Source organism: Plodia interpunctella, chromosome 7, assembly GCF_027563975.2.
Source record: "Plodia interpunctella isolate USDA-ARS_2022_Savannah chromosome 7, ilPloInte3.2, whole genome shotgun sequence".
In the NCBI taxonomy this organism is placed as follows: domain Eukaryota; kingdom Metazoa; phylum Arthropoda; class Insecta; order Lepidoptera; family Pyralidae; genus Plodia; species Plodia interpunctella.
The window spans coordinates 469,130-496,067 of NC_071300.1; the positions used below are offsets into that span (position 1 = coordinate 469,130).

General features: G+C 33.5%; 1 protein-coding gene across 1 annotated transcript in view; it reads left to right on the forward strand.

The window, feature by feature from the left end:
- LOC128671479 (lachesin-like) overlaps positions 1 to 26,938 on the forward strand; it is a 53,712-nt gene that overhangs the window by 19,613 nt on the left and 7,161 nt on the right. Inside the window, exons 2-4 of the mRNA XM_053747943.1 lie at positions 18,056 to 18,153; positions 22,840 to 23,044; positions 24,196 to 24,354. Coding sequence (XP_053603918.1) covers positions 18,056 to 18,153; positions 22,840 to 23,044; positions 24,196 to 24,354 — 462 coding nt within the window. The remainder of the gene's footprint in view (positions 1 to 18,055; positions 18,154 to 22,839; positions 23,045 to 24,195; positions 24,355 to 26,938) is intronic.

A 26,938-nucleotide genomic window follows, 5' to 3' on the forward strand; every position in this document is an offset into this window, starting at 1 on the left:
AAATAATATTTATGTGAATTAATATTTAACTGTGCTTTAAATTAATGATCATTGCGCAAAAAAATATCAGTTGTTGTAACCTAGTCTACCCGTAGCTCTTGTTAGCATAGTTGAAGCTCCCGCTCAATGTGCTATGTGTGGACACAAGCTAACCGAACAAACCTATCCGTTACAATTAGGATTTTTATCCTTCAGTTATGTTATTATGAAAATCAATAAAACACCAAATATTTCGATAAAACTTTTGCAAACTGAAACTTACGTGGAAATAAAATTACGATGTTGATGTTGTAAAAATATGGAAATAAATAGCTAAGTACTGTGTTTGTAAGTCATAAAAAATCTAGGAAATGGAAATTTCAACATAAACATATTGTAGGATTTGTTATATACAGTATTAAAATATCTGCAAACAGTTTTATGGGAAATGAAAATCGTTGAAGTGAATTGCGATAAAGTGATGGGTTCCCGCTCCCGCGATATCTATCCGCGGATCTTAGGGCGACAGTAATCAACCTTACAAAAGGCATCTGATTAAAGCGACTAAAAACGCAATCGAATTAACGAAGCCTTTTCTCAACAGAGACAGACAAGGCCAGATGACCAGCCAACAGTGGTCTCTAATACGCCAATTTTATGATATTTGAAAGTCAAAGGTAGAAGGGGATGTATTAGTCCGACATAATATGACATTCTATGCACATTACATAAAATAAAAAGTTGATTTTGTCGCTAAATTTATCGGTATCGTCATTTACCGCCAGCAACACGTAAACGCTCGACAATTACACATAAGTATAGGGTGGGCTAGTAGTATAGAGATAAATATTACTACTACCACGGCTAAACCGCTGGACTAATTTTGATGAAATTTTTCATTCATGTAGATAAAGTCTCCCGTTAAAAAATATAGACAAAAGCCATCCCCCAAAAGACTATAATGGGGGATAAAAGTGTATGAAAATCGTGTTGAAAAGACTACCAATGACATAATTGGCTAATACACAAAAACATTGGCCCTAGACATTAATAATCTGGCATGAGTTAACACATTAATCACAAAAAATATACTTATGCTGTCTGAAGTAAAAAGTGAATTAAGTTCTACCCTGAAAACGTGTTTTGACTTTCACTTCATTTAGACTTGGTACATAGATGAACTATTTATTGCACCATTACAAAAGGGAATCAGAAGTTACTTTACCTGTTATTTTGTTATTTTTTGACTTAAAAAAAAACTGACACCAAATCTATCAAACTAAATTGATTGGGAAGTTTTCTATAACTGTTAAATCTGAAAAGACGTCGATAACTCTATTGTTGACAAGTTACAAGGTGAAAAAGGATCAGATAATTTGTTGTTTGTTGTCTTAGCCTTGGTTTAGATTCTATTCTATATCGATGTTAATCACTCCTTCAAGTTCTTTGCGACACAAGCTTAACCCGAAACACGGCTTTGTATAATAGTAGGATTATAATCTGGGACTTTTTGAGCACAATCGGTGATTTTCCACTATATCATCATCGCTTAATTACTTTAGTTACCAAGTATTTTAAAGAAAAACGAATGATTTTAATCTTTCTAATCAAAGTAACAATAGAAAATGTTAAGTTTCTTTTGCAAAAACTATCCGTAATCTCTGTTACAAAGTAACTCTTGAAGTTCTCCGATATTTTATATTAATTCTGAGTTTGGAGAACACTGAATTCAAGCAGTGCTTCTCAAACTTCGTCGAGTGCTCATAAAAATACTTCGCAGTAAAATTTCGCTCGCCGTTTAAAATGTTCACTTAATTGCCATCGAACTAATTTAACTTGAAAATGAGACAATTGTTTGAACGATCGACGCTTTACAATGGGCGGGAATCCGAGCGAAACATGACATTTTCGTTATAGACCTGTCCAAATTGTTTTAGCACGTCATTGCATCCACGCGTTCTCTCTTTTTTTTAATACGGCGCACGATGTGAGAAAAAGAGACAGCATATGGACGTTAATAACGTGGTACGTGTTTGTATGTTCCATATTAGACCTTCAGTTTAAACAAACCTTAGCGTCATAATTGCCATTGGTCTGAATTGGGGCATACAGCATAAAAGTCCAGACATTTTCGAAAGCAAACAAAATCATTACTTCACTAACTTGTTAACGGAACCATCTCAAAGTTCATTTATAATCCATTTGAGTAACTTTTTAATTATTATGTATATAATAGATGGCGGGTTTAGTGAAATTGCTTTGGGGTATCGACCTGTCAGGTTCAAGTTGCGAAGAGATTTGCAACTTGTGATAGGTTTGTGGAAGTTAATTTAGCCACTGATACAATTTTGTGTACAGTGAATGAATTTATGAACTAGCTTTCCTTTCTCTCTCTTTCTATGGCGATAATATGAGATAAAGACATCTGGTTAAAAAATTGACACTAGTGTTAGCAATGAAAGAAAAGTATAGAAAGATGACTTGCGTTCCAATATGATACATTCAGTAACAAACGTTGAGGCGTGTGGTCCCGCCCTAGAGCAGGACCACTCCGTGTCCTCCCATGGATATCATACGAAGAGACTAAGGTACCTAGAAATCAAAATACATTTCGGTGAAAAATCGAAGCACATAATCACATTTCAACGTAAAATATAAATGTATAAAATGATGAGTTCAAAGATTACCGACGCGCCATTTTGCAAATGAACAATAGCTCGACCCCTGGAGATAAGTACTTACACAATAAATTCAGCTGAGCGACGCTCGAGGCACCCAATCACGCGCGAAAAGCATGGAATTAGAAAAATAGATGAGATAAAGTTATTACGTGCGAGAATTTTGGGAAAAGTAACAAGGTATCGTGTATGATATTTTTTGTAGAACTTTTTTTTCTATAATATAAAGCCACTTATGAAGCAATATATTACGCGAAATAAATCTAATATGACGTGTGTTTGATTTGTGTTTTATGATTCTGTATTTGGATACAGAAGAACTCTTTACAAAGACTCCGCTGTCCATCTACGAGTATCTGTCCGTCTGTCGCCGGGTGTCATGAACCGTGATAGACAGTTGAAATTAAATCTTCACAGGAGAGATGATGTGACATGGATTCGACTTCCAGCGTGGGCAAATATTTGTACTTGTGACCTTAGATATTTAACTGCGGTTCTGTGTTTGTTGTGCCCGTTTCCATATGTTTATCCACTGGACCCATAATATAAGATGACTTAGTGTTTACCGTCCATTTACTTTTTCCTTGGTTTGCCCCAAGTAAAACATGTTTTAGTTACTAAATATATATTCTTATATTTATGTTAGGAACTGTCTAATAACTTAGACTCGATTGCACCATTCATCTTTGACGTTCACTTTGACCTGCGCGCCGCCGCTGATTACATAAAATGACATACATTGCCTTGTTCTACGCAGGCTAGAGTTAACGTCAAAGTTGACTGGTGCAACCCACCCCTAGTTGTTTACTTTCTCGTACAGCCTTCACAAAAGCCCATTCAAGTGCGCGAGGCCCTTGTCGATGTGTACTTGAGAATAGTGTGGATGTTACATTTAGGTGTCAAACTTGTTTGCTGTGGAACCTACATTGTGGCGGGAAAACTTCGGTTTTCATACAATGATAACCTTAATGGATACTTAGTTAAGTATTAATGTATGTTTAGTGTGTACTAACGTGAATCGTTTTCATAGATGTAAGCAATGTTACATTATAACAGTGAAAATGTTGATTACTTACCAGGTGGGATTTTTGCGCGAGGCAAAAGCGAGCGCTATAGTAAGGCCGACTATAAAGTGATATTGACGCGTGTGTCATACAACATACATATATAGTACTAGGGTTATAAAGTTACACCTGAGTGTTTGAAAACATTGAAGCATATAGCCAAATGGCATTAGTATTTTACGTTAGGATACAAGAAGAATGTACCTACTGCTTGGTTTCAAAAGTAAGAAAAATGGTGTAACAGTTTTAAATTTTTTTACATCAAAAATACGACTCTAGTGGGGATCAAAGCCATGTCACGGGAATTCTGGAACAGAGATACTTCAACTAAGTTGTCCTTACATCGCAACGTGGAAGAATTATTTCATGTGTGACCTCTCCCTCCCTCTCAACTGAGAGTTTTCCGATTTCTTCTTCAGCCGTTCAGCGTCGGAGTTCATTGCCTATTTGACAAACCAATACCGCATATACCATCCTAGATTTTTAATGAAAAAAAAAACTGTATTAATAGTTCAGAAACTTGAGTAAAAGTAGAAAGAAAAGGAACATATATTGTTTTCATATAATAGCAGACTCTGTCTGAACATCGCACAACACTCATACATCACACAAACCACTCGTTTATTCATTTGACGCGTAGGGTAAAGGCAAATATATTTTATGAGGTACAGCTGACAAAATAAATATTAAAATCTTCGATATTAGAACTCGGGGTATGTTCAGAAATGAGTATTATGTAGTATTTCAAACCACGTATTTTTTTTACAACTGGCCGTATTTTTGTATTTTAAATTATGGTTTAAATTTATCAACATATACATACTCGTCAAAAGTTTAATTTATATAAGTTTTTTTTAAGTTTTGTATTGAAACAAGTTTATTTGTTAGACAAATTAAAAAAACCCCGACTTTCAATATTAATTTCGCTACAACTTTTAAACGGCTTAGGGATAAAATTATCAATGACACAAAAAACCTAAACGAAAATCGGTTCATTCGTTTGGGAGCAACGATGCCACAGACAGACATGTTAAACTTATAACACCCATCTTTTTGCGTCGGAGGTTAAAAATGCGTCTCACTTCGAATCGATTCGATTGGTGAGAGGTGAAATGCCTAACCCGCACTAATCCCGAATTCCCAATACGAATTATGGTTACCATGTTACCAAGCAATATCACGCCATTTTGGCAAAGAAATATTACTCCGTTTTTGTCAGACATTCGTTAAATGAAACACATCTCGAGATGACAATATCCCAAGGCATTATGGCTAAGCTATTTCTTTACAATCTCCGCGAAAACCACAAACTTCCAATATTTTCCCTCACACATATATATAATAATATATACAATTACTAAAACATATCACTAGCCTTGGTGTTTAAAAGTATCTGCAAAGCAAAGCTCCATTATGTATAATTCACTGACAATTACTCAAATGTTATATTTGCTCCCGGCGGCTCAATTTGGGGGGCGTCCAATTTGGCTGCCCCTCATTCATATTTAAAAAATGTGTCGTGTATGTCGTTCCGTGTTTTTTACGTTTATGGATATTGCCATGTCGAGTTTGGCGACGATTTTAATTAAAAAATATATTTTATTGTTACTTACATAACGGCTGACAGCTGTATTTTTAGGTTAATAAAGTTTAGTTGTGTGCATCACAATATGAAAAGAGACATTGAGAATGATTTATTTACGTCTAATAAAAAAATGAAAGCTATATGGTAAGTATAAAATAATTTTTCAACTTCGTCTGATTGAAGTAAATATATAAGTATAGTCACCATCATCATATCGAGTGTGTTATTGCTAACACTGATGTCAGATTTTATTCTAGTCACCTAAAGGCATCTGACATCACTTTACGACTACTTACCATCGAGTGGCAGATAGTCGCATACAAATTAGTGAACTAAACTGTCCACCAGTGTGCAGGTTTCCGTAGTTAGGTTCAAGTTATATATAGGTACAGGTATACTTAACTATATGTTGCCCGGGGCTTCGCTCCCGTGGAAGTTTTCAGATAAAATATAGCCTATAGCAATGTTGGATAATGTACCTTTCTAATGGTGAAAGAATTTTAGAAATCGGTTTGGTAGTTTCGGAGATTACCCGCCTCAAACATACAAAGTCACAAACGCTTACCTCTTTATAATAATAGTATAGATTATTGTTTTTATCTAAAAGTATAGGACTTTTTCGATAAAAATGAAACTTTTTATGCAGTGGGTATTAGCAGTGGGTCACAACATCCACATGATAGCACGTGAATGCTGTAACCCACTGCTGGGTGAGACGAAGAATTGTATCTACCTATAATTTATTTATTTAGGTACACAACATAACAATCATGTAATAACGTAAACCAGTTAATCGATATTGTTCTTACTAATTAAGTCGTATGTAAAAGAGATCATTTGAAAAGTGTTTATTGGGATATAAACATTTTTGGGATCATTTTAGTATATTATATAACAATTTATTTATTACTAAAATGATCCCAAAAATGTTTATTTAGAAGATAAACGCTATAAACGGTAATGTGCTTTTACGCGGGTCGCCGATGTCCGCCTTGTATGGTACACTAAGTTTTACTGTTATGTGTATAGCCTCCGTCGCTCACCGCGGATATTGAGAGAATTGAACGAGGCGCAAAATTGTTTAAAGGTTTCTTTATTTACACTTCAATTATATTTTTATTTATTAAAAAACTTAATTGCGCAAAAATATGAAAAATTATGGAATGAATGCCATACGGCATTCTCTACCACACGACGATAATACCAAACATAAAGCAATGTAGTGCGATGAGGATGTATCTAAAAAAATTAATAACTTAATAAATGAATGAAACTTCATACATTCTACTTGGGGCAAAAAATACATTTTTTGTATGTATGTAAGTATGTTCGTAACGCGATAACTTTCGAACCGTTGGTCCGATTTTGATGAAATTTAAATGGTAGGTATTTAGGATCTGCCAATGGAATTTTTAAGTTTAGCATTTAATAACTTAACTAATATTTCATGGGTCTACTGGAAGAAATTTCTAAAGTAATAAGTAGTACCTTTGTACTTAGTTTTCTATTTGTAAGTTTTATATTTACACTGATATGTTGTGTACATAAATAAATAAATAAACTAACCCACTCAAATATGTATACAAGTTCAGCTTTTCTGCGTCGAGAAAGTAGAGATCAGTACTTTATATCCTTATGCCAAAATGTATTGTAATCCGTCCTACTCATTCGTTAATTCATATCGAGTGTGTTATAGTGCTCACACTGGTGTCAGGTTCTATTCAAGACGTGATGCCTAAAGACATCTGACATGACATTTTTTTACCACTACCTACCGCCATCTTGTGGCAAGTAGCCGCATACATTGTGTAGGCCGGTGTAGCCGGAAGCATGTGGTGTAGAATTCGTCCTAAAAAATTGGCTCTCACACGCACACACATTTTGGATATCATCAGTAAGATTTCAAGACTAAGATTTTAAGCTCCTCCTTGCTTCACATGAAGCATTCGGTCTGCATTAGCCATAAGACCCTATAATGCAGAATAATCAGCACTAACCAAGTAACCACGACAGTTGCCGAAGTGCTCCGTCAAACTAATAATGATTTCCGCCATAAGCCTAAATACATCTAGATGATTACGACTTGATAGATTCCTTGACCCGACGGAAGTTTGAACCCTTGGGCAATCCGTGTCGACGTCGCTGGATTACCTACGGTAATAAATTAATATGTGGGAAATGTGTAAGGATGAAAATACATATAAAGTTTAGTTAATTATCCAGTTTTTATATACCTACGTCTTTTCATTGTCGTCGATATAAATCTTTGCAAGAAAAATTGAAACGTTTTAAAGCTATAAACTGCCAATCGCAGGAAAACCAAATCATTGACTACAGAAACTGTCATATCAGTAATTTTCATACATTATTTCCCAGTATTTTAGAGGAGAATATAGAAAAATCTATACTCATAGTTATCTCAAAAATATCATTGAATTTTGAATGAATATAGGTACATACACAACAATATAACAGCAAGATTTATTATGTAACGTACTGTTTTTTCTCATATTTTTAGGTTTCAAGGATCCCTAATCTAATAATGTTAATAGTTTTCTAATTAAATTTTGTGTTACTCTTCAAACAAAGGGTGAAGGGAATCCTTCAAATCACGTCACATAGCGAATCAGCAAGTAATTACTTAGGGTAGGTGTGACTTTAATGTTTGCCGAATTTCATTACAAAGAGGTTTCAGAGATTTCGCTTAACGAGGATTCGATTAGTCACGAACACGACTTGGATATAACATGGAACTCTGTTCTTATTTAAGCTCTATGGGTCCATAATTTTAAAATTATGGCAAATAATTATCAATTAATATGATATTATTCTCGATACACCGGAACCATCTACACTAGCAGATATACGATGGAACTATAATTCTTCTTATTTACGCACTAGAGAACATTATCGCAAATAAATTATCTCTTATATCATATTATTGACAACCAAAACCATGTGCACTCACGGTGTCACGGGTCACCAAATAGACTCATATTTGGTACTATATTAGTGTAAAACGATACAGGGCTACGTGTTTTGCCACAATTCATTTATTAGCTGCCAGTTATTTTAATCGACTTCTTAGGGTGCGTTACAACAGTCTTACGTTAATTTTAACCTGCACAGAAAAACGCTAAGTATACCATTAATTTATTTAAATAACTGCAGCGCGAAAGTCACAAATTAACCTCAAAGTTTGTCCGGTGTAACCCACCCATAGAAATAGGTAACATTATTAAAATCCGTTAAAATCTACTCTAAAAATCTATGAATCTTGCAAAACTTTTTGTATTAACTCGATTAAATTTCTTTGCTACATACTTTACAGTATACAGAAATCGTGTTTTAAAACTCACAATAGACAGTTAGTTAGTAAGATAGAAAGTCTTAAAAACGGCACCTTTTTAAAGAGTAACAGAGTAATAGTACAGTTTGCCAACTGCACAGTGCACAATATCACACATTGCGCCCCGGGGACCAAACGGAACAATCGTGGAACTAAAACAAAAGCCGCTCTTTCGCCCATCTCTCAACTTTCCATCCGCAAAGTTTTATTACCAGTTCTTGTTAGTGGATCTGCCTGCGATTACATGCAACGTGTGCTGATTACGTTGTAGAATATACTGTTACTTTAAAGAAAGTTTTATAATCATTTCGGGGCAGATAGCCCTGACTTTGTTAGCAAGGTGGGGTTCGTTTTATTATGTACTGAACAACAGGTATTAAACGCGCACATACCTTTTATATTTCCCAGGCCTTGACCATGTTACAAAGGTCCCGAAATGTCTTGGAAATATAAAAGGTATGTGCGCATTTAATACCTGCATGTTGTTTAGCATATAATTATCCAAAGTGAAGGTTTAAAAGTTCATTTTATTTTTCCCAAACTGTAAAACTTGCATGCACTTAACTGTCTATCAGTAAATCACGAGACCATAAAGGTCATTTGTATTTTCTATCTAAATAAAAAGAAAACTAATATTTATTAATTTTTTATTTAATAGTAGTCTAATAGACGTAAACATTTGTTACAGAGTTAGTATTCGTACTAACAAATATTAGAATAAATAATAGGACTAAAAGTTTGTTAGGAAAATCTAATTTCTTCGCTTGGCTATATAGATTCCTTATCAGTATGGACTAAGTATTCGAAACATTCCATTAGATCACAGCCAGTGACGCTACCTCCAAAGCTCTGCAAGTTCCGGAAGTTCCCGCGTCTAATAAATTACTTTTGATTAAATTCGACGTGCGGCTCCGAGTACAAACACAAGCAAATCTGCCTACTGAAACTCATTGCAAATTCGCTGCTATCACCGCGACATAGGGGTTCAACCCCTATGTCGCGGGGAAGCGTAGCTGATATGCTGTGTACTCACGTATATGTATGCATATTTTCTGTGCTTTGTGAAGCTCTATTTAGGGCTTCGGGAACGTGATTTAGGAGAGGGTGGGCAGATAAAAATTCCACCCAAATGTTTTATTTCCTCAGCTATAAGTTATAAGGGCTTAGGTAACAAAGTATTTATTTTAATTGCGTGAACTTGATTTTGTAAATAAAGTTTTGTTACATCAAACAAGCCTAAATTATTTTTAAAAGAACAATATAATAAAATATTTAGTATTAATGAAGAGGTGGTGGTGTAATGGTTAAGACACCCTCCTGTGGATCGAAAAGTCCCAGGTTCGAATCCTACTCGTGCTACATGAGTTTGTATACCAATCTGACTCGTATATAACCACTTGCTTCCGGTGAAGGAAAAACATCGTGAGGAAACCCGCACACTTGTTGATAATTAACTTGTGTGTGAAATGGAGAAGGCAATGGAAAACCACTCCATTAATAATGTAAATCTTCAGTCATGAGGAATATGACTATGAAGAATAGTATTATTAATATAATAAACAACATAATAGTATTAATAATAAATGAATAAGTAGATTATATTTATAGAGAACTTGTAACCGTATATCAATAGAGTATATTATAATGAAAATTATTAAAGACAAAATTACCACAAAATATATCAAAATAAATGGAACGTAATCTCGGCAAACCGAACGTTTTGGAATAAATTTACAACATTTATGGAAAATGATCAATGTTTTTAAAGCGATCAAGCGCTGAAACAACTATATGATCGAGTTCAGAACATCGAAAGAGCATTATTAATATTTGCCATATTTAATTATTATTTTTTCCGTTGTCATAATGTCACTTTTAGCAGAAAAGGTAACAATTAAGTATGTGTTTTTAATTCAAAAAATTACTTGAAAAGTTGTCTTTTTTGTCTTATCATGTGTGTTATTATTAACATTTGTATACGATTTTATTCAAGTCGCTCAAAGACATTTGATATCACTTTTACCACTGCATACAGCTATATATACGCATACAGACACAGTACACTCGATAAGAAAGAAGTTAAATATAAATCATATATAAATTAGGCACTAAAATATACGTCTATCCCAACTCTAGCCAAACTGTGTGTGTACTCTGTCGGTCACATTGCAGTAAGTAAGTACCCCCTGTACGAAGTAATCAATGTTTCTGTTTCTTTTTATTTATTTTAACATGTTCAAGTAGAACCAACAGTAGGTTCCCGCTGGTAATTACAGAATTACTTAGATAAAAACAAATTTACAGACTCATGCAAAACAGTAGACCATACACATAATCAAGATATAAACACTACAAAAATACAACTTCATTTTGAAAGAACTGCTGCGTTAAGTAGCATCTTATCGATGACACACTACAGTTAAACTTACCAATATCAGAATTACTAACCAGATTATTTACACTGTTATTCGCACGCAGGAGAAAAGTATTACTTCGATAATTGGTTGAAGCCTGCCCAACATTTATGAGAAGTTCTATTTGCGGACGATACATCCTTATTATTTAAAGTCGATAGAAAAAGTGAAAACTATAACTTCATAAGTAATAGCATGTCGGTAGTGCTTAACTGGTTTACAACCAACAACTTAGCTCTAAATACAGAGACGACAAAATGTATTAAATTCTCTCTCTTAAATAACTCGCACAATGTTATACCTTTAACAGTAAATGGTAAAGCTCTAGAATGGGTACATAGTACTAAATTCCTGGGCACCACTGTGGACGACAAATTAAAGTGGGATAAACATATTGAAATCACAGCCAAAAAACTTAGTACGGCAGCTTTTGCAGTGAGAAGGATCAGACAGTGTACGAACATAGATACAGCTAGACTTGTGTATTTCAGCTACTTTCATAGCATTATGTCCTACGGACTATTAAATTCAAATTCAAATTCAAATCATTTATTCAGAAATTAGACCTTCACAGGCACCTTTTACCTTTTATATATATATATATATATAATATATATATATATATATATGTATATATATATATATGTATATATATATATATATGTATATATATATATATATATATATATATACACTGTATATATTTATATATATATATATATAATATATATATATATATATATATATATATATATATATATATATATATATATATATATATATATATATATATATATATATACATATATATATATATATAATATTATAATCAGCACTCGGATCACAATCGTAACCTGTTTTAATATACCTTTTGACTATGTACATTATGTAACTATTAGAAAAAAAAAACATTGTAAGAAACAATAATGGTAAGCCGATCTGGCATGATAGGGACCAACAGTGTTCAAATGAGTTTCTTTTGGCATTTCTTCTCAGCAGTGGTAGTTCCGAAATGCCAGTAGTTTGTAGCTTGTGAGAAATAACTATAAATATAAAAATTGACGAGAAAAAGTGCCTGTGAAGGTCTAATTTCTGACAAACTAAACACAAAACAATAACATATAAAATAAACTCGAACCAGAGTCATTATGGAATATAATAATATATTACTGGCTCATTTCATTGCTGAACAGAAAATTACATAAAGTATATAGAATAATAGAATGTGATTTTTACACCCCAATCCCGTATAGGTCATAAGCCGTCGGCGTCGTGATGTGACCTGAATCAAATCTCCAATAACTTCGACACGACTGCATTTGCCATAGACTTATCTAGTAGTGATAAGTCCCAATGGCAGTCCGGATCTGGGGATTTGCAAAATATAAGCCTATCCTTGTCCAACCCTTTTGCAGGACTTGTAGGAAAGGGACACGTAATGGTTGCCATAAAGAGATGATAAAAGGCGTAGGCTTCCTTTGTCTTTATGATTTGTAGTATGGAAATTTTTGCCTTTGAGTTGCAGTTGAAGGATCTGTATGACGCCACGTTTAGTGTTGTATCGGTGACGTCGTCATCAAAATTCAAAATTCGAATCATTTATTCAGAAATTAGAATTCACTTGCGCTTTGTCACGTCAAATTTTAGTAATTTTTCGAATTCAATTCGCTTCGATAATATGGTCATTTTATGAGAAGTTATAAGAAGGAAAGTTTTCGATTTTTAATTGAATGGATAAAGAAATAAGGGAAAGCCGATGAAGAGATGACTGGAGTGCGTTAGGAAGGTATGGCTGAAAAGGAAGTAACAGGTCGGTTAAAATCAGACAGGGAGAAGTGCCTTCACTTCTACCTAAAGGTGCATAAAATTTTGCATTAGTTGCTGGTTCGGGCAGCAGATAACCGCAACTATAGTGTGGACAAAAATATCATTATGCAAAAAATATATTAGTATATAATTGTACTATATTATGGAGACAAATCAAAGATTAATTTTATGAAAAAAAAAAAACTTTTCATAAAACAACATTCGCCACACCACAAAATGTTCTATTTTTTTCTCATGTGAGCGTTTTTAAAAAACTATAGATGGTAAGTCGCAACACTAGTATAAAGCTTAGATTCACGGGAGAAGCATGCTCTTTGAGGCACCTTGTTGAAGCTTTAAAATGCATAAAGCTCTCTACGAAAAATATTCGTCAAATTGTTTTCTATTATGTGAAAAGTTTACTTCGTTCAAGTAAAGCTATGCTTCTACTTATTCTTCATAGTCACTTTCATGGCTGAGGGTCGTGGTTATTACGTGGAATGAAACACACATGACTTTCTCGGCACTATTACTCGAGCCTAACGCCTCCTGCCAACGTACCACGTTAATAGTCAAAATTAAACTCATATAAAATACCATCAAGTTTGTAACATTGTTACGACCACGTTATCTCTCCTGGGAGATCAGCCAATATAGTCCAGGACACGTGACCATCGACAATCGCTCCCTAGACAATAACCGGGATATGAACCGAGACGGTCTGTTGGTCCCAGAGGGAGGAACATCTTTGTTGGATAATGTTTGAGGTCTTTCCCTGACCTATATTTAAACAGATTAGAGGAAAGAAAATTATTATTTTCTAACGATATTTATAACATTAATAGCGGTAGCCAGAATTGACAAATTCCAATCAGATATACTGTCCACAAAATTATTACTTCTTGATAGGTACACGGGTAGAATAATACCTGGATTAACACATCGCGTAGCTACCTATATTTTTGAATTAATTTTAATAGAAATCTAAAAAAGTTTAGTAGTTGATCTACGGATTTTCTTAATAAAAGTCTGCAAATATCTATCGAAATTTATTAATCTATTCTATATAATCAATTCTCTTAAACGTCGTCTTTCAAAATTGAAGATTAAGCAAAACCATGTTTTATTAAAAAGACATAAGTTTTTGCTTAATTTTTCGATCACACACAAACCAGTCTTCTGGGACAAGTCCTTCGGGCAAGTATATACGCGCTTGTCGTCAATCGCTCCCTTGACCTTTAGTGAGAAAATATTATTTTTCTTCCGGTTTTGAATAAACTCTTTATGTGTTACAATAATACTTTATTGAACTTATAATTACATAGCAAATAAGTATAAAGTTACCACATATAAAAAAAATACCATTATGACTAAGATAAATTGTGTTAAAGGCGGCCATTCTATAAATAAATTAAATTGGTAAGATGCGGAGAGTTATGGGAGGATTTACACCGACAATAAACTCACTCGTAAATAAGATGACGATGATATTAAAAACAAAGTATTTTAAATGGATTACTGTATTTGTAAATATTAGAAATTTTAACAAAATCAGAGCATAATAATTATATCGAGACAACTCTATTGATCCACAGTGGGTTATTCACATCAAACTGTACAATTTTTAATGCCTTCAAGCTTCACATCTCTTCAGATTTCATTATTAAATAATATTCTATCAGCTGCCATACTATTTACCCGGATTAGTAACATTTTAAATATACTCACAGCCACTAATGAAGGCAGTAAAACGTTTTTCGATTTTGTCGTCTTGAAATGTATTTATTTTTAAAGACAATCATTTCTTAAGTAATGGTATAGCGGAAGCCAGGTTATCATGCTCGACCGCCATAAATGGAAGATCTTGCCGCCAGGCTAGGTGTTGCGCCTGGGGAACCGCACGGCTCCGACGGTGTCATGTCGGAGGTTGTATAATTATATGCTTCCAATCGAAAACGCACTGTTTGCGCGGTCTAGGCCTGTTAGCTTCTGGTAGTGAGTCGACCGTAGTGCCATCTGTCTGTAGATATTGTGGATCACTTGTGTGGCTTGTTTGGTCGTCTTTTTACATCTGCAGCGTTGTGCATGTGGCCTAGTAGATGTCGCCACAATGGTAAACAAATCGTTGGATTTAAATTCATATGAAAACATCACATCACACTAATATATGAAACTTTTTGAGTTTTTTGTTACTTCTTCACGTTAGAACGGCTAGATTGATTTTAAGAAATTTGTTATTCAGGTAGCTGAGGATATTTTTCGTCCCAGAAATACACGATTTCCGTTGGATACGAGTATAGTCAAAAAGTCTGATAGTAAATAAAAAGTAAATATTTGTTTTAAATAATGACGCGGGTTACGATGCGGATAACACAGTATAATATTATATGAAAGACAAAAATATTTCTCAACTTGTGCTCGACATGTAACACGTCTATAGCCTGGGGAGCGATCGGTGACGTGACATTAGAACGGAACATATAGATATAAGGAGATTGTTGAAGTCGCTGGGGACACCGTAAACTGTTACAGAATAGGCTCAAAGATAATAAAATATAATATAAAATATATAGGTATAAAATATACTATACTACTACTAATATTAAATATATAATTTTCACAGGTATAGAAAACTACTGATTAGTTATATAATGTTCTAGGATTTTTTTATACATTATATATAAGTAATTAATACTTTTTTATATTTGGAAAAATCTCTAGTTTCTTTATTTTATAATTTCTTAATTGATTCAAGCACAATAAGTACGAAAATACAGCTTCAGAAATCTATTTGTGTGTTCACATAAACTCTTTCACGCAAAATCTACTGGACGGATCGTTATGAAATTTGGTACACGGGTAGAATATAACCTGGAATAACACATAGGACACTTTTTTCCTCGACGGAATCCGAAAGGGAGCGAAATCCCGGGGCGCAGCTAGTATCGTTATACATACTTTATATGAGAAACAATTTTAAGTCAAAACTTAAAGCGTTTCGTCAACTGCAACTAACTGAATTCTGGCTGAGTGAAGCCGAGAGCGAACAAGTTACGGGCATAACTTGACAACTGAAAATGTTAATACGCGCTTAACTTTCCGCTCTCATTAAGTATAACTTTAACTTTATCATAAACTCCAGATGTGTCGGTCTTTCGGAAGAAATTTCAGCTGAACATGTCTTTTTGATGAACTATAAATTAGTTTCACCGTTATAAGGTGCACTTATAACTTGAAATATATGTTTGTTTCTTCCAGTATATTTATACAGAAATATGGGAACTACGGGATATAAATGATCCTATGTATTATTCCGGGTTATATATATTCATCCCGTATATCAAATTTCATAAAAATCCGTCGTGTAGATTTTGCGTGAAAGAGTAAGAAACATACATACATCCTCACAAACTTTCGCAATGATAATATTATTAGGATGTTTTCAAGATTGTCATAGATTTATATATATTTCTTATAAAATTCATCTGTGTGCCACACGTGTGTTTGATCTCGAGTAGGTAGGAATTTGAAACAATTCCTACATTTATCCCTTATAATTCTCAATTCTCATGCCTCATCAAAGAGTTTTTCAAGTCCGGTTGATATGTAGTTCCAAAGGTTACCGAGTTCAAACAAAAAACTTCGCTCCTTATTTTTTTATACGTTTTGTATAAAACGTGTGCAAGTAAATATTAGATACTTCTATACATAGGTAACAGTATACAATAAAACCAAGTACAAAAGTACTATTTATTTCAACCGAAATGTATTCCAAAAGACCCGTGAGTGGCTACTAGTATTTTTATAAAGCTTTATTACACAACAATATAAACCACAGTAGACAGACTTAATACTAAAAGCATTATTGATATAAAATAACACGGTACATATGACAACACTATAAATTTATATACAATTTATTATTTATTTTATGACAAGTTCATCATATTATTTAATCATGTAAAAGCATGGGCGAATGTATTTATATTGATAAAGTCCTTGACATTATGTGAAACTATTTTAACATATACATACAATATTATCACTTCTATTTCCCATGGTCTTGGAAAGTATATTTCCACTTGCTAAGATCCCTCGCGTAGGAGCATTCAGCTCCTAATGATTCCCATTTAACTATTTACAAATAATTCTAATGTAGACTTAAATAAGAATATCCACAATAACAATACAACCCACCCATTCAGAATCAAACACAATGCCCTATAATAAAATCAAGGGTGCTCAAAACACAGTTAAAAATAGGAGAAAACATGATTAAAATACAGTTGGGAAGTTTAAAACCGGTGCTTTAGCACGTCCGCAGCCCGTTTCCAGTCGGGTTTCCCGTCCGGCATAATTTCCGGACGATACGCGACGGCCGGTTCGGTCCTTCGAACGTTTGTTTTTCCCTGAACGTTATTTATAGTTTTACTTTTATACGCATGTATAATCAATATTCATTCATTCAAATTATTTAGAAAGGTTATTTAAATAACTTGAAGTAGGCTTTGTTAGTTTTGGATATAGAAAAAAAATAGAATTCGTATATCTAGCAAACTAAGGAAGATATATGTAAGTATAATAATTAAATTAGAGTATCTACCTATATAGATTTATAATGATTAAATTATTCAAAGTGCTTTGTTAGCAATAAAATAGAAGAGATACTCGTTTTGCGTCCCGAGTCCGGTGATAACAACACATGTGGCTTTATTCTTGACTCTTTATAGCTTGTTTCAAACTTTGACTGTATCATAATGTTTATTTATATGTGTGGGAGTAGCTTACAGTAATTTTCATCTAGTTCTTAGATTTTATGGGTAAAATATAATAACAACATTTTTGGCGCAAGCTTTTGTCGACAACATGATAAATTTAATACGTGACAAAAAATCGTATCCCTGCTGTTAAGGAGTTCCCTCGTTGGGAGCTAAACTTTAGTGCATCATCAGGTCAAGCGTACCACAACAATGCATTGTCATAGAAACTGATGCGACGTTGAAAATTTCAACCCGATAAAATTGGTCTGTGAAATTAACTTGCAAGATTTGATTACAGGACACCCCTGCCCTGTAATAAAATTTTGCAAGTTAAAACTATATTTTATGGTTATATAGATTTAATGGTTTCTTATTATTATCTTAATAAATATTTTTTTATTTTCTTTTTGTCTGTTTCAGATTTACCCCGGTTCGTGGGTCCGGGGTCAAACGTGACGGTGGCGGTGGGGCGCGACGCCGCCCTCACTTGCAGGGTTGATAACCTACAGACTTTTAAGGTACGAGTTTGAGTACAAAATATATTGAAACATGTATAGTACAATCTCTCATGTACCAAATAAGTTACATACGTGTAAAATCCATAATTTTGAAAAAATAATCCGTCCGGTAGTTATTGAATTCTTACATATCATATAAAGTACTTTATCCCATCGGTATTACACAGACCGATGGGATAAAATACTTTCTATATATTAACTTTATTTATATATATTAACATTGGACAATATTACTAGCATTAGTGCATTATATCTCGATGGAAATTAGTAATCAAATTTAACTATCTTTACATTATGATTTCTGAGGAAGTTTTATTGTGGTTTTACCCGAGCAAAGCCGGGACGGGCTGCTCGGGTAAGCTATATACGTGCAAAAGCCACCATTTTGAAAATAATAATAATAAGATGAAAAAGAAAACGGAATCTCGCGGGATTTAAACCCACGCCCTGTTTATGTGGGACAGAGCACTTAATTTAATTTATCTTATTTAACTTAACTTAATTTCCGCTCGATTCCAGAAATGTTTCATCTCATTATTATTTTCAAAACAAATAATTAATGGCGAACAAATAATACAATGGCGAGACATCATATTACATCAATTCCATTAAAACTGATAAATATATGACTGGACGAAACATAACAATTAATCTGTTTTTCTGCGCGTGTGAAGATTAATTGCATGATAATATATTTCTATCGTGAAAATAAAATTGTCTGTCATGGATATTACTTTCTTCATGGGAAAATAATACTGAGCGGTTTTTATTGCTTGTTATTATGTTTCTGCTAAGCCTTGTCCTTCCACACTAATATTACAAAGAGAAAAGAGTAGGGTAGGAGTACGATACTATTTTATACAGTTTTTCCGAACGGAGCCGGCACAGACCTCTGCTTTGTTACGAACTCGTGTTCAAAGTTTGAAAACATAAAAAATACGATTTTATTTAAAAAAAAAAAAACACTTCGAAAATACACTATCAAAACAATTGTAGCGTCAAATTTTCAATTAAAAGTTCCATTATATTTAGAGCTTTCGCGCTCCGCTGAGTCGTAGCTTTTAAAATAGGAAAACTAGATTGAAATAAATGTCTCAAGACAAAGCAGATATATTTTCTGTAATCTGAAGTTATGGGCGGTACAAATATTTCTAGATTTATATTATTAGGTAATTGAATTATTTTTGCTTGAATTTGTTATGAATTATTCATTGTCATTTACATTAGTAATTATTCACGCTCTAGTTTGATCTAACAAGTTTGTTTGTGAGACAAATTAAAAAAACCCCGAATTTCAATATTCATTTCGCTACAACTTTTGAACGGCTGTACCGATTTTCATGGAATAAAATTATCTATGACACAAAAAAATTAAACGAAAATCGGTTAATCCGTTAGTCCGGAGCTTTGATGACACAGACAGATACAGAGATACACACACACAGACACATTAAACTTATAACACCCCTCTCTTTGCGTCGGGGATTAAAAATGATGCTATTAATGATCACAGATACAAATTACCGAATCCTTATTTAATTTACAAATAAAACTTGATTGTCCTTTTAATTCGTTTTTAAAATTATAATTATTATATTTTATACTAGCGGCCTGTCCCGGCTTCGGACGGGTAAACTATAATAAATTATACACCCCTACAAACCCCTTAAACCTTCATCAGAAATCACACTATTTATTAAAAGAATTCGCATCAAAATCCTTTGCGTAATATAACATTTTAGCTTTGGTATTATAATAATCTTACTAATACTATAAATGTGAATGTTTATAAAGATTTTGTGTGTTTGTTACTCTTACACGTCAAGTCTACTGGAGGGATTGGTACATGAGTAGTATATAATCTGGAATAATACATAAGGTACTTTTAATGTCAAAATTCCCACAGGAGCGTACCCCGGGGCGCAGGTAGTATCTTATAATTGTAAAAAAAGGAACCTATTCTAGTGTTTATCCGCAAGTAATTATTAATAAATAGTTCAATGCCCGGGAAAAAACTATAATATTTGTAACCATTCTACTGTGCTGGTTACAAACGAAAATTAATCTTGCTTTTTGTTGAAACTCTTAAATATAAGTTTATTTAATCTTCAGACACTATTAAATTAAAATTCAAATGAAATGCAAGTTTATTAATTTGTACGAAATATAAATGACTTTTCAAGAAAGTTTTTACGCTAACCTAGCTATTTAATTAAGTTTTTCTCAACTTTCTTAACAACGTATTTATAAGCACAAAATTTACTTGTTTTTTAACAATCCATTGTGGTAAATATTTTTGTAATTTGTTGTACAACACACATAGACTAGCTGTAAGCAGGTATCTTGTTGACGATAACTTTAACGTGCGCAGAAAAACGAAAAGTACGCCGTTTTGTCAAAATGTCAAATGGCGCGCCGGTTAAAACCAACGTCAAATTTGACGGTGCAACTCACCCATAATGTGCTTCACTAGAAACAAGTGTAAACAAAACGAGTTAGGGGACTCATATCAAAAGCGAATGATAACTGTCAAAACTATAAAAATGTCAGACGTCAAACTGCGTCAATTTCAGTTTTAATTTCAGATTACAGAAAATATATCTGCTTTGTCCTTGAAACATTTAATTCAATCTAATTTTCCTATTTTAAAAGCTACGACTCAGCGGAGTGTGAAAACACTAAATATAGTGGAACTTATAATTGAAAATTTGACACTACATTTGTTTTGATAGTGTACTTTTGAAGTAATTTTTGTTAAAATAAAATCGTATTTTTTATGTTTTCAAACTTTGAACACGAGTTCGTAACAAAGCAGAGGTCTGTGCCGGCTCCGTTCGGAAAAACTGTATAAAATAGTATCGTACTCCTACCCTACTCTTTTCTCTTTGTAATATTAGTGTGGAAGGACAAGGCTTAGCAGAAACATAATAACAAGCAATAAAAACCGCTCAGTATTTTTTTCCCATGAAGAAAGTAATATCCATGACAGACAATTTTATTTTCACTTCGGTTTTTTTCGCGTGAATTTCATAGAAAAAATCTCAGTACTTTTTTATCGAATTCGAATTTTTTCTCATCTTTAGTTCAATTTCCAGTTTCTCGCTGCGTGTCTCGTCCCGCAAACTTGTCCAATCCCGCTTTCCGTTATGTAATATAGATATCCCATACAGTTTCCTACATATTGTGCCATCATGTTTTTCGCAATGTGTCCCGTTCAGTTTCCCACTCCGACTCCCACTCCCGCTTTCTGCAACGCGTGCCGTCCCATTTTCCATGACGTTTTTACACAAACGTAAATTAAACATTTTTTGTATTTACTATTACTGTTATTTACTACAAAAAGTAAGTGTGCCAATTTTAATTACTTTGTTAAATTTATCTTCGTGAAATTCTCTTGATGATGAAATAATCTCAATACGTACTCAATACTTTTTAATCTTATGGATTAATATGCTTGTGTAATAATAATTGTAAAAATGCACCTTTTAATTTTCAATTTTTTTTACATACATTCTCACAAACGCTTATCTCTTTAGTATGGATTTGTGAGAGAGAAACCATAGCGTGATTTGGAGATTTTAAAGTTTTAGTGGCGCCATCTAGTGATTTATTTCGGTAGTACAATATATATATATCATTTTATCTGAGCGAAATCATAGCGCGTTTTAAAAGTCTTGGTGGCGCCTATTATCTTTATGTTTAAAACTAAATTATAACAAAATTAAATTGAAAATTGATACCTTCTAATTATATCTATATCAGACTTTCATCTAAAAAAAAATTGTTTATATTCTGTTTATACATTTCTACAAAATTTCAAAGTAAATCGGCTCCGTGGATTGTTATTTTAATTTTCCTACAAGATCCCTCTCATTTTACGGGATGAAATGTCTTTAAGATGTTTACCCGGGATTCCGAGGCATTTTTGATTTATAATAGTTTTTCAATTATCCTACGGGAACCTGAACATTTACCGGGATGAAATGTATCTAAGAGGATAACCCGGTATATAAGGTACCTACGTACCAAATTTCAAGCAAATCGGTCCAGTAGATTTCGAGTGATGCGCGTTCAGACAGACAGACAGACAAAAATTTCCAAAACTATATTTTCCTCATCTATATCAGTAACTAAGTATATTCCATGAAGAATTAAAAAAATATATCCAATGTACAAATTTGGCCTTTCTTCAATTTTATTATATGTATTGATGATTATATTATATAGTTATAGTAATTTTCGTAAAAATATTAAAACGGCTTTATCCCTATACGGGCGCAGAGTCACAAATTGTGAGAATCAAAGTCAATCGTTTCGCTTGATACTAGCTATATTGATTCAGATTCTGAATGGACAGGTTGCTAGCTAATCGCCATCGCCTATAAAAAAAAGGTGTTGCACTCCGGGAGTGCCGGCAGAAGAGAAAACTTGAATATTAACGTTGTGCACATTTGACGTCTTACGAATTTTCTATCAGGGTCACGTGTCCTGAAGCGAATTAAACATTTTTTTACACATCACAAAAAGTGCACAACGCCGCTAAAGAAGTTTTTCACTTCAAAAATCTCTAGTTTTTTTTCTCCTTACATATACGTATATAGGAGAACCTATATACCTTTATTTTTCCTTTTCTCCCAAACCATTAAATTTGTATCCTAAGATTTTCATTTTCCATTTTACCACCAGGTGGCGTGGCTGCGCGTGGACACGCAAACAATCCTCACGATAGCTGGCCACGTGATCACGAAGAACCACCGTGTCAGCGTCAGTCACGGCGACGGCGCGTGGACGCTGGGCCTGAAGGAGATCGGAGAGACAGACGGAGGAAGATACATGTGTCAGGTCAACACTGAGCCGATGATGAGCCAGACTCATGTGCTGCAGGTTGTCGGTCAGCAGACGTTTGTATTCTAACATTAAGCCCTTTTGTTCCCTTTTTCTATAGGTATATTATTTTCTATAGGTCGTATTCCGGAATACACACAACAACTTTCTTGGCATTATTAATGGAGTGGTTTGCCATTGCCTTCTGCATTTCACACACAAGTTAATAAGAATCAACCAGTGTGCAGGTTTCCTCACGATGTTATCCTTCACCGGAAGCAAATGGTGGTGGATGAAAACTACTATACATGAGTCAGATTAGTATACAAACTCATGTGGCACGAGTAGGATTCGAACCTGGGACCTTTCGATCCACAAGCGGGCGTCTTAACTATTACACCACCACCGCTTTCCGATTTTGATAGGTACACACAATAATTACTGTTTAGGGTTGACAATCAAAATTATTCTGTAAGAAATATTATCTTTTAGATGGCACAATATAAATTATACTTTACTATTCTTGCTATATTATCTGTGCCTACATTGCACTCGGAACAAATGCATGTGAATTCCGACGAAACCGCGCAGTAATGTGGAATGCCGTAATGGTGATTTTAGCAGATACCACCGTACCAAGCGAGGGGTATTTAGTCATAATTGGAGTGCAGGTATGCGGGAAATCTTTCGACCACTACAGAGATTAAGCCCCATTTTAATGTGCTTCATATGCTATTAAAACAGAACTAATTCAAGTTTGATTGCAGCATAACTGTTGATTAGTTTCAACGGTTTTGATACCTATAGTTTGATAAAACTTACGTAAGGAATAAACATACGGTTCACTCACATCACATATGAATATCAATGGGAAGCCGATAATCATACGAGAGTGATCCATATTTTTCATTAAAAATATCTACAGTTTATTCCAAATTATCTACAAATAAAAGAAGCGTGTGGTTTCGCTCTAAATTAGGGACCTATTTCGGGATATACCACTCCATATTCTTCTATTATGTAGAATATATTGAAGTAGGAAACACGCCAAAATGAGACAAAGATTATGCAAAATAGTAACTAGCTCCTGAAGCGGTCGCAATGCCAAATATGAAATAACAAAATATGTATGTTACTTAATAAAGCATTGTTCAAAAATTTGAATCTAAAAATAATCTCGTGTTAAACAAAGAATAAAAATAAAAATTTACTTGCCAGTTCCTCCTGACATTGATGACGAAGCCAGCAGCGGCGAGATAATAATAAAAGAAGGAGAGAAAGCTGCCCTGAGGTGCGTCGCATCTGGTGTGCCACCCCCTAATATACTATGGAGAAGAGAAGACTCCAGACATTTCAAAATCGACAACGCTACTTTAGGTGAGTTTAATTGTATAACAATACATTTTATGAGAACAATATATCCTCCAAAAAAGAGCCTTGAGGTCCGCCATATCTGCTATAGAAAATAAGGTTCAAGCATTATATAAATTATTAATAAGACAACTTTGAGTAACTGCTGAACATGCTTATATAATTATTTATAATACACATCAATCCACGAACGGAGCATTGAGTTTTTAAATTAATTTGTTATTTCCATTTCTCGCAATGTCATGCTATTTTAAGAATATGGTTTTATAAATGTCATACAAAAATATATACACAATATAAAATCCTCGTTCAAGTAGATGAAAAAAACCTGAAACAATGGATGGAATGTTTCATAACAAATGTATTCCACTTGAAACTGTAATAAAATGTTTTTAGCTTTTAGTTCTGTTCTAGTTTTACATTGCACAATTATTTATCTTTTCAAGATAAACAAAACGTTCGTATGAATATGCAGCGGAATATTATTGTAGTTGTTTGCTTTCAGGTATTCAAATGTTGACTTTTGTAAATTGGAATATTAAAATAAAAGTTTTAAAATATTTTATTATGGAGCTCAATGGAGCAGTGGTTTGCGCGTTCGGTCTGTGTTTAAGTCACTTCTACAATTGTTAGTTTCTTGGATGGTATGACTAAAATTAATTATCTTGTCCTCATACGTGCTTCGGAACCATCGTCCCGGTTGTATTTGTAGTCATTATAATCCCGCGAATCGAAAATGGGCCCACGTGGTGGGTCATGGCTCAAACTCCTATAAAGAAGGCCTGAACCCCAGCAGTGGGGCCATAAAATGGCTGATGATGATGATTTTTACTAAATATTTATATTAGTTTATACTAATCGGTATTCATTTCAATAATTTTCTTTTTTAGAATATATTTATTAGGAATTTATCTATATATTTACTTAATCCATCTATTTTATATTCAAAACTACATTTCACTGTCAAAATAAAGTTAAAATAGCAAACCCAGTAGTTCTGTAATTATTACATACGAAAATCAAGGCAATAATTTCAACTCACAAACTAAATTAAACTTCACAAAGCACTTGAACTGAAAACCAAACGTTTGAAATTGCACTTGATATGGTAGCTTTAATTTATTTGTCCGACTACGTCATAAACTAGCAAAAAGTGTCGCCAGAGTCGAACCAGGAGTTGTTAGTAAAACAAAGCTAACTTCTATAGCAGGGGTCACTATTGAGTAAAAGTTTTATCTTGAAATACAAGCGCTTCAGCTGCCTCCGTTTTTGGACAGTTCACTAAATATTTATCTACCAATGAATGTTTTTAGACAATGGATAAAATTAACAAGTCATTGAAATCTAGAAATATATATACTTTTTTTTTATCGTTGAAATCTGATAACAATCCCTTTTATTAGATTTGAATTTAGAAAACAAGAAAATTGCTGTTTTTCCAATGCTAGCTTGTAAGTAAAATTAGAACGTGTCACGCAGATTAGTGAATCAACCATCTTTCATAATTCATATTCAAAAGTGAATTATATCAAAATGTAGACATATAAAAAGTATAAATACTTATTGTTAATATTTAAAAAGTGTGAACTCGAAACTCGATCTTTGAATTTCCCTTTATTTAAACGAGCTTGTTCTATAATAACGCAGTGTACCGTTGAAGCTCCCGTCCTTATCATTTTAAATCCTGACCGCAAAAACTGTAATCGTCTCTAATGAGATTTACAGGAAATCCGATACAAGCCCTCTTTCCTCTCCTTTTTTGCCGGTCTTAACGACTTAGATTCACCTTTGTAAATATATACTGCTTGTTTGGAAATACGAGTATACACCAAATGATTAATGTATTGTGTAGTCTTTGTACATACAAAATCTTATTTTATGCATGCGCATGAGATTTTGACCTTTTCGACTATTTATTTATTCGAACTTTATAGAATAATATTTGAAAACGAAATTGAACGAATTAACGTGGAATTTACTACATGTGGTAAAGTTATATACTACTTTCACGATGACAGTTGGTATGCAAAAAGCAAATAGCCACTTACATTGTAAGCCCGCGGCATGAAAGTTTCGCTTTGTCACGTCTCTGTATCCTGAATTTTAGTCTGCATTCTGCCTGGATTTCAGTCTAGCCGCACCGATTTACTACTAGCTTATGACGTCGGAAGCGAACAATAAAACAAATCAAAAAGTTTCAAGCCCAATTCCAAATGAGGTGCATTTCAAATTGGACTCGTAACTTTTTAGTCGGTTGGATTTAGGAAGGACTTTCTCTATGTTTTGTCGATCGCAAACACGAGAATTTAATGTAAATCTACCATGTGTTTATTTATTTTATTTTTACTCTATGATAAGTTTAAGAACAGCAATTATTTTTCTTAAATCGTAGTTTATGGAAACTTTTGCCAATTAAACACTTTTTCATTAAATTGGTCTCCTGCAGAAGCAGAGAAAGCATATTTAAAATATTGAGTGCATTTAAAATATTTGTAGATTTAAATGGCACGATATCTGTTTATTAGTAGCAAATATTCAATTCGAATCTTTATTGTGGCACGTAGGTTATATAATGGTCTCTAATTACACA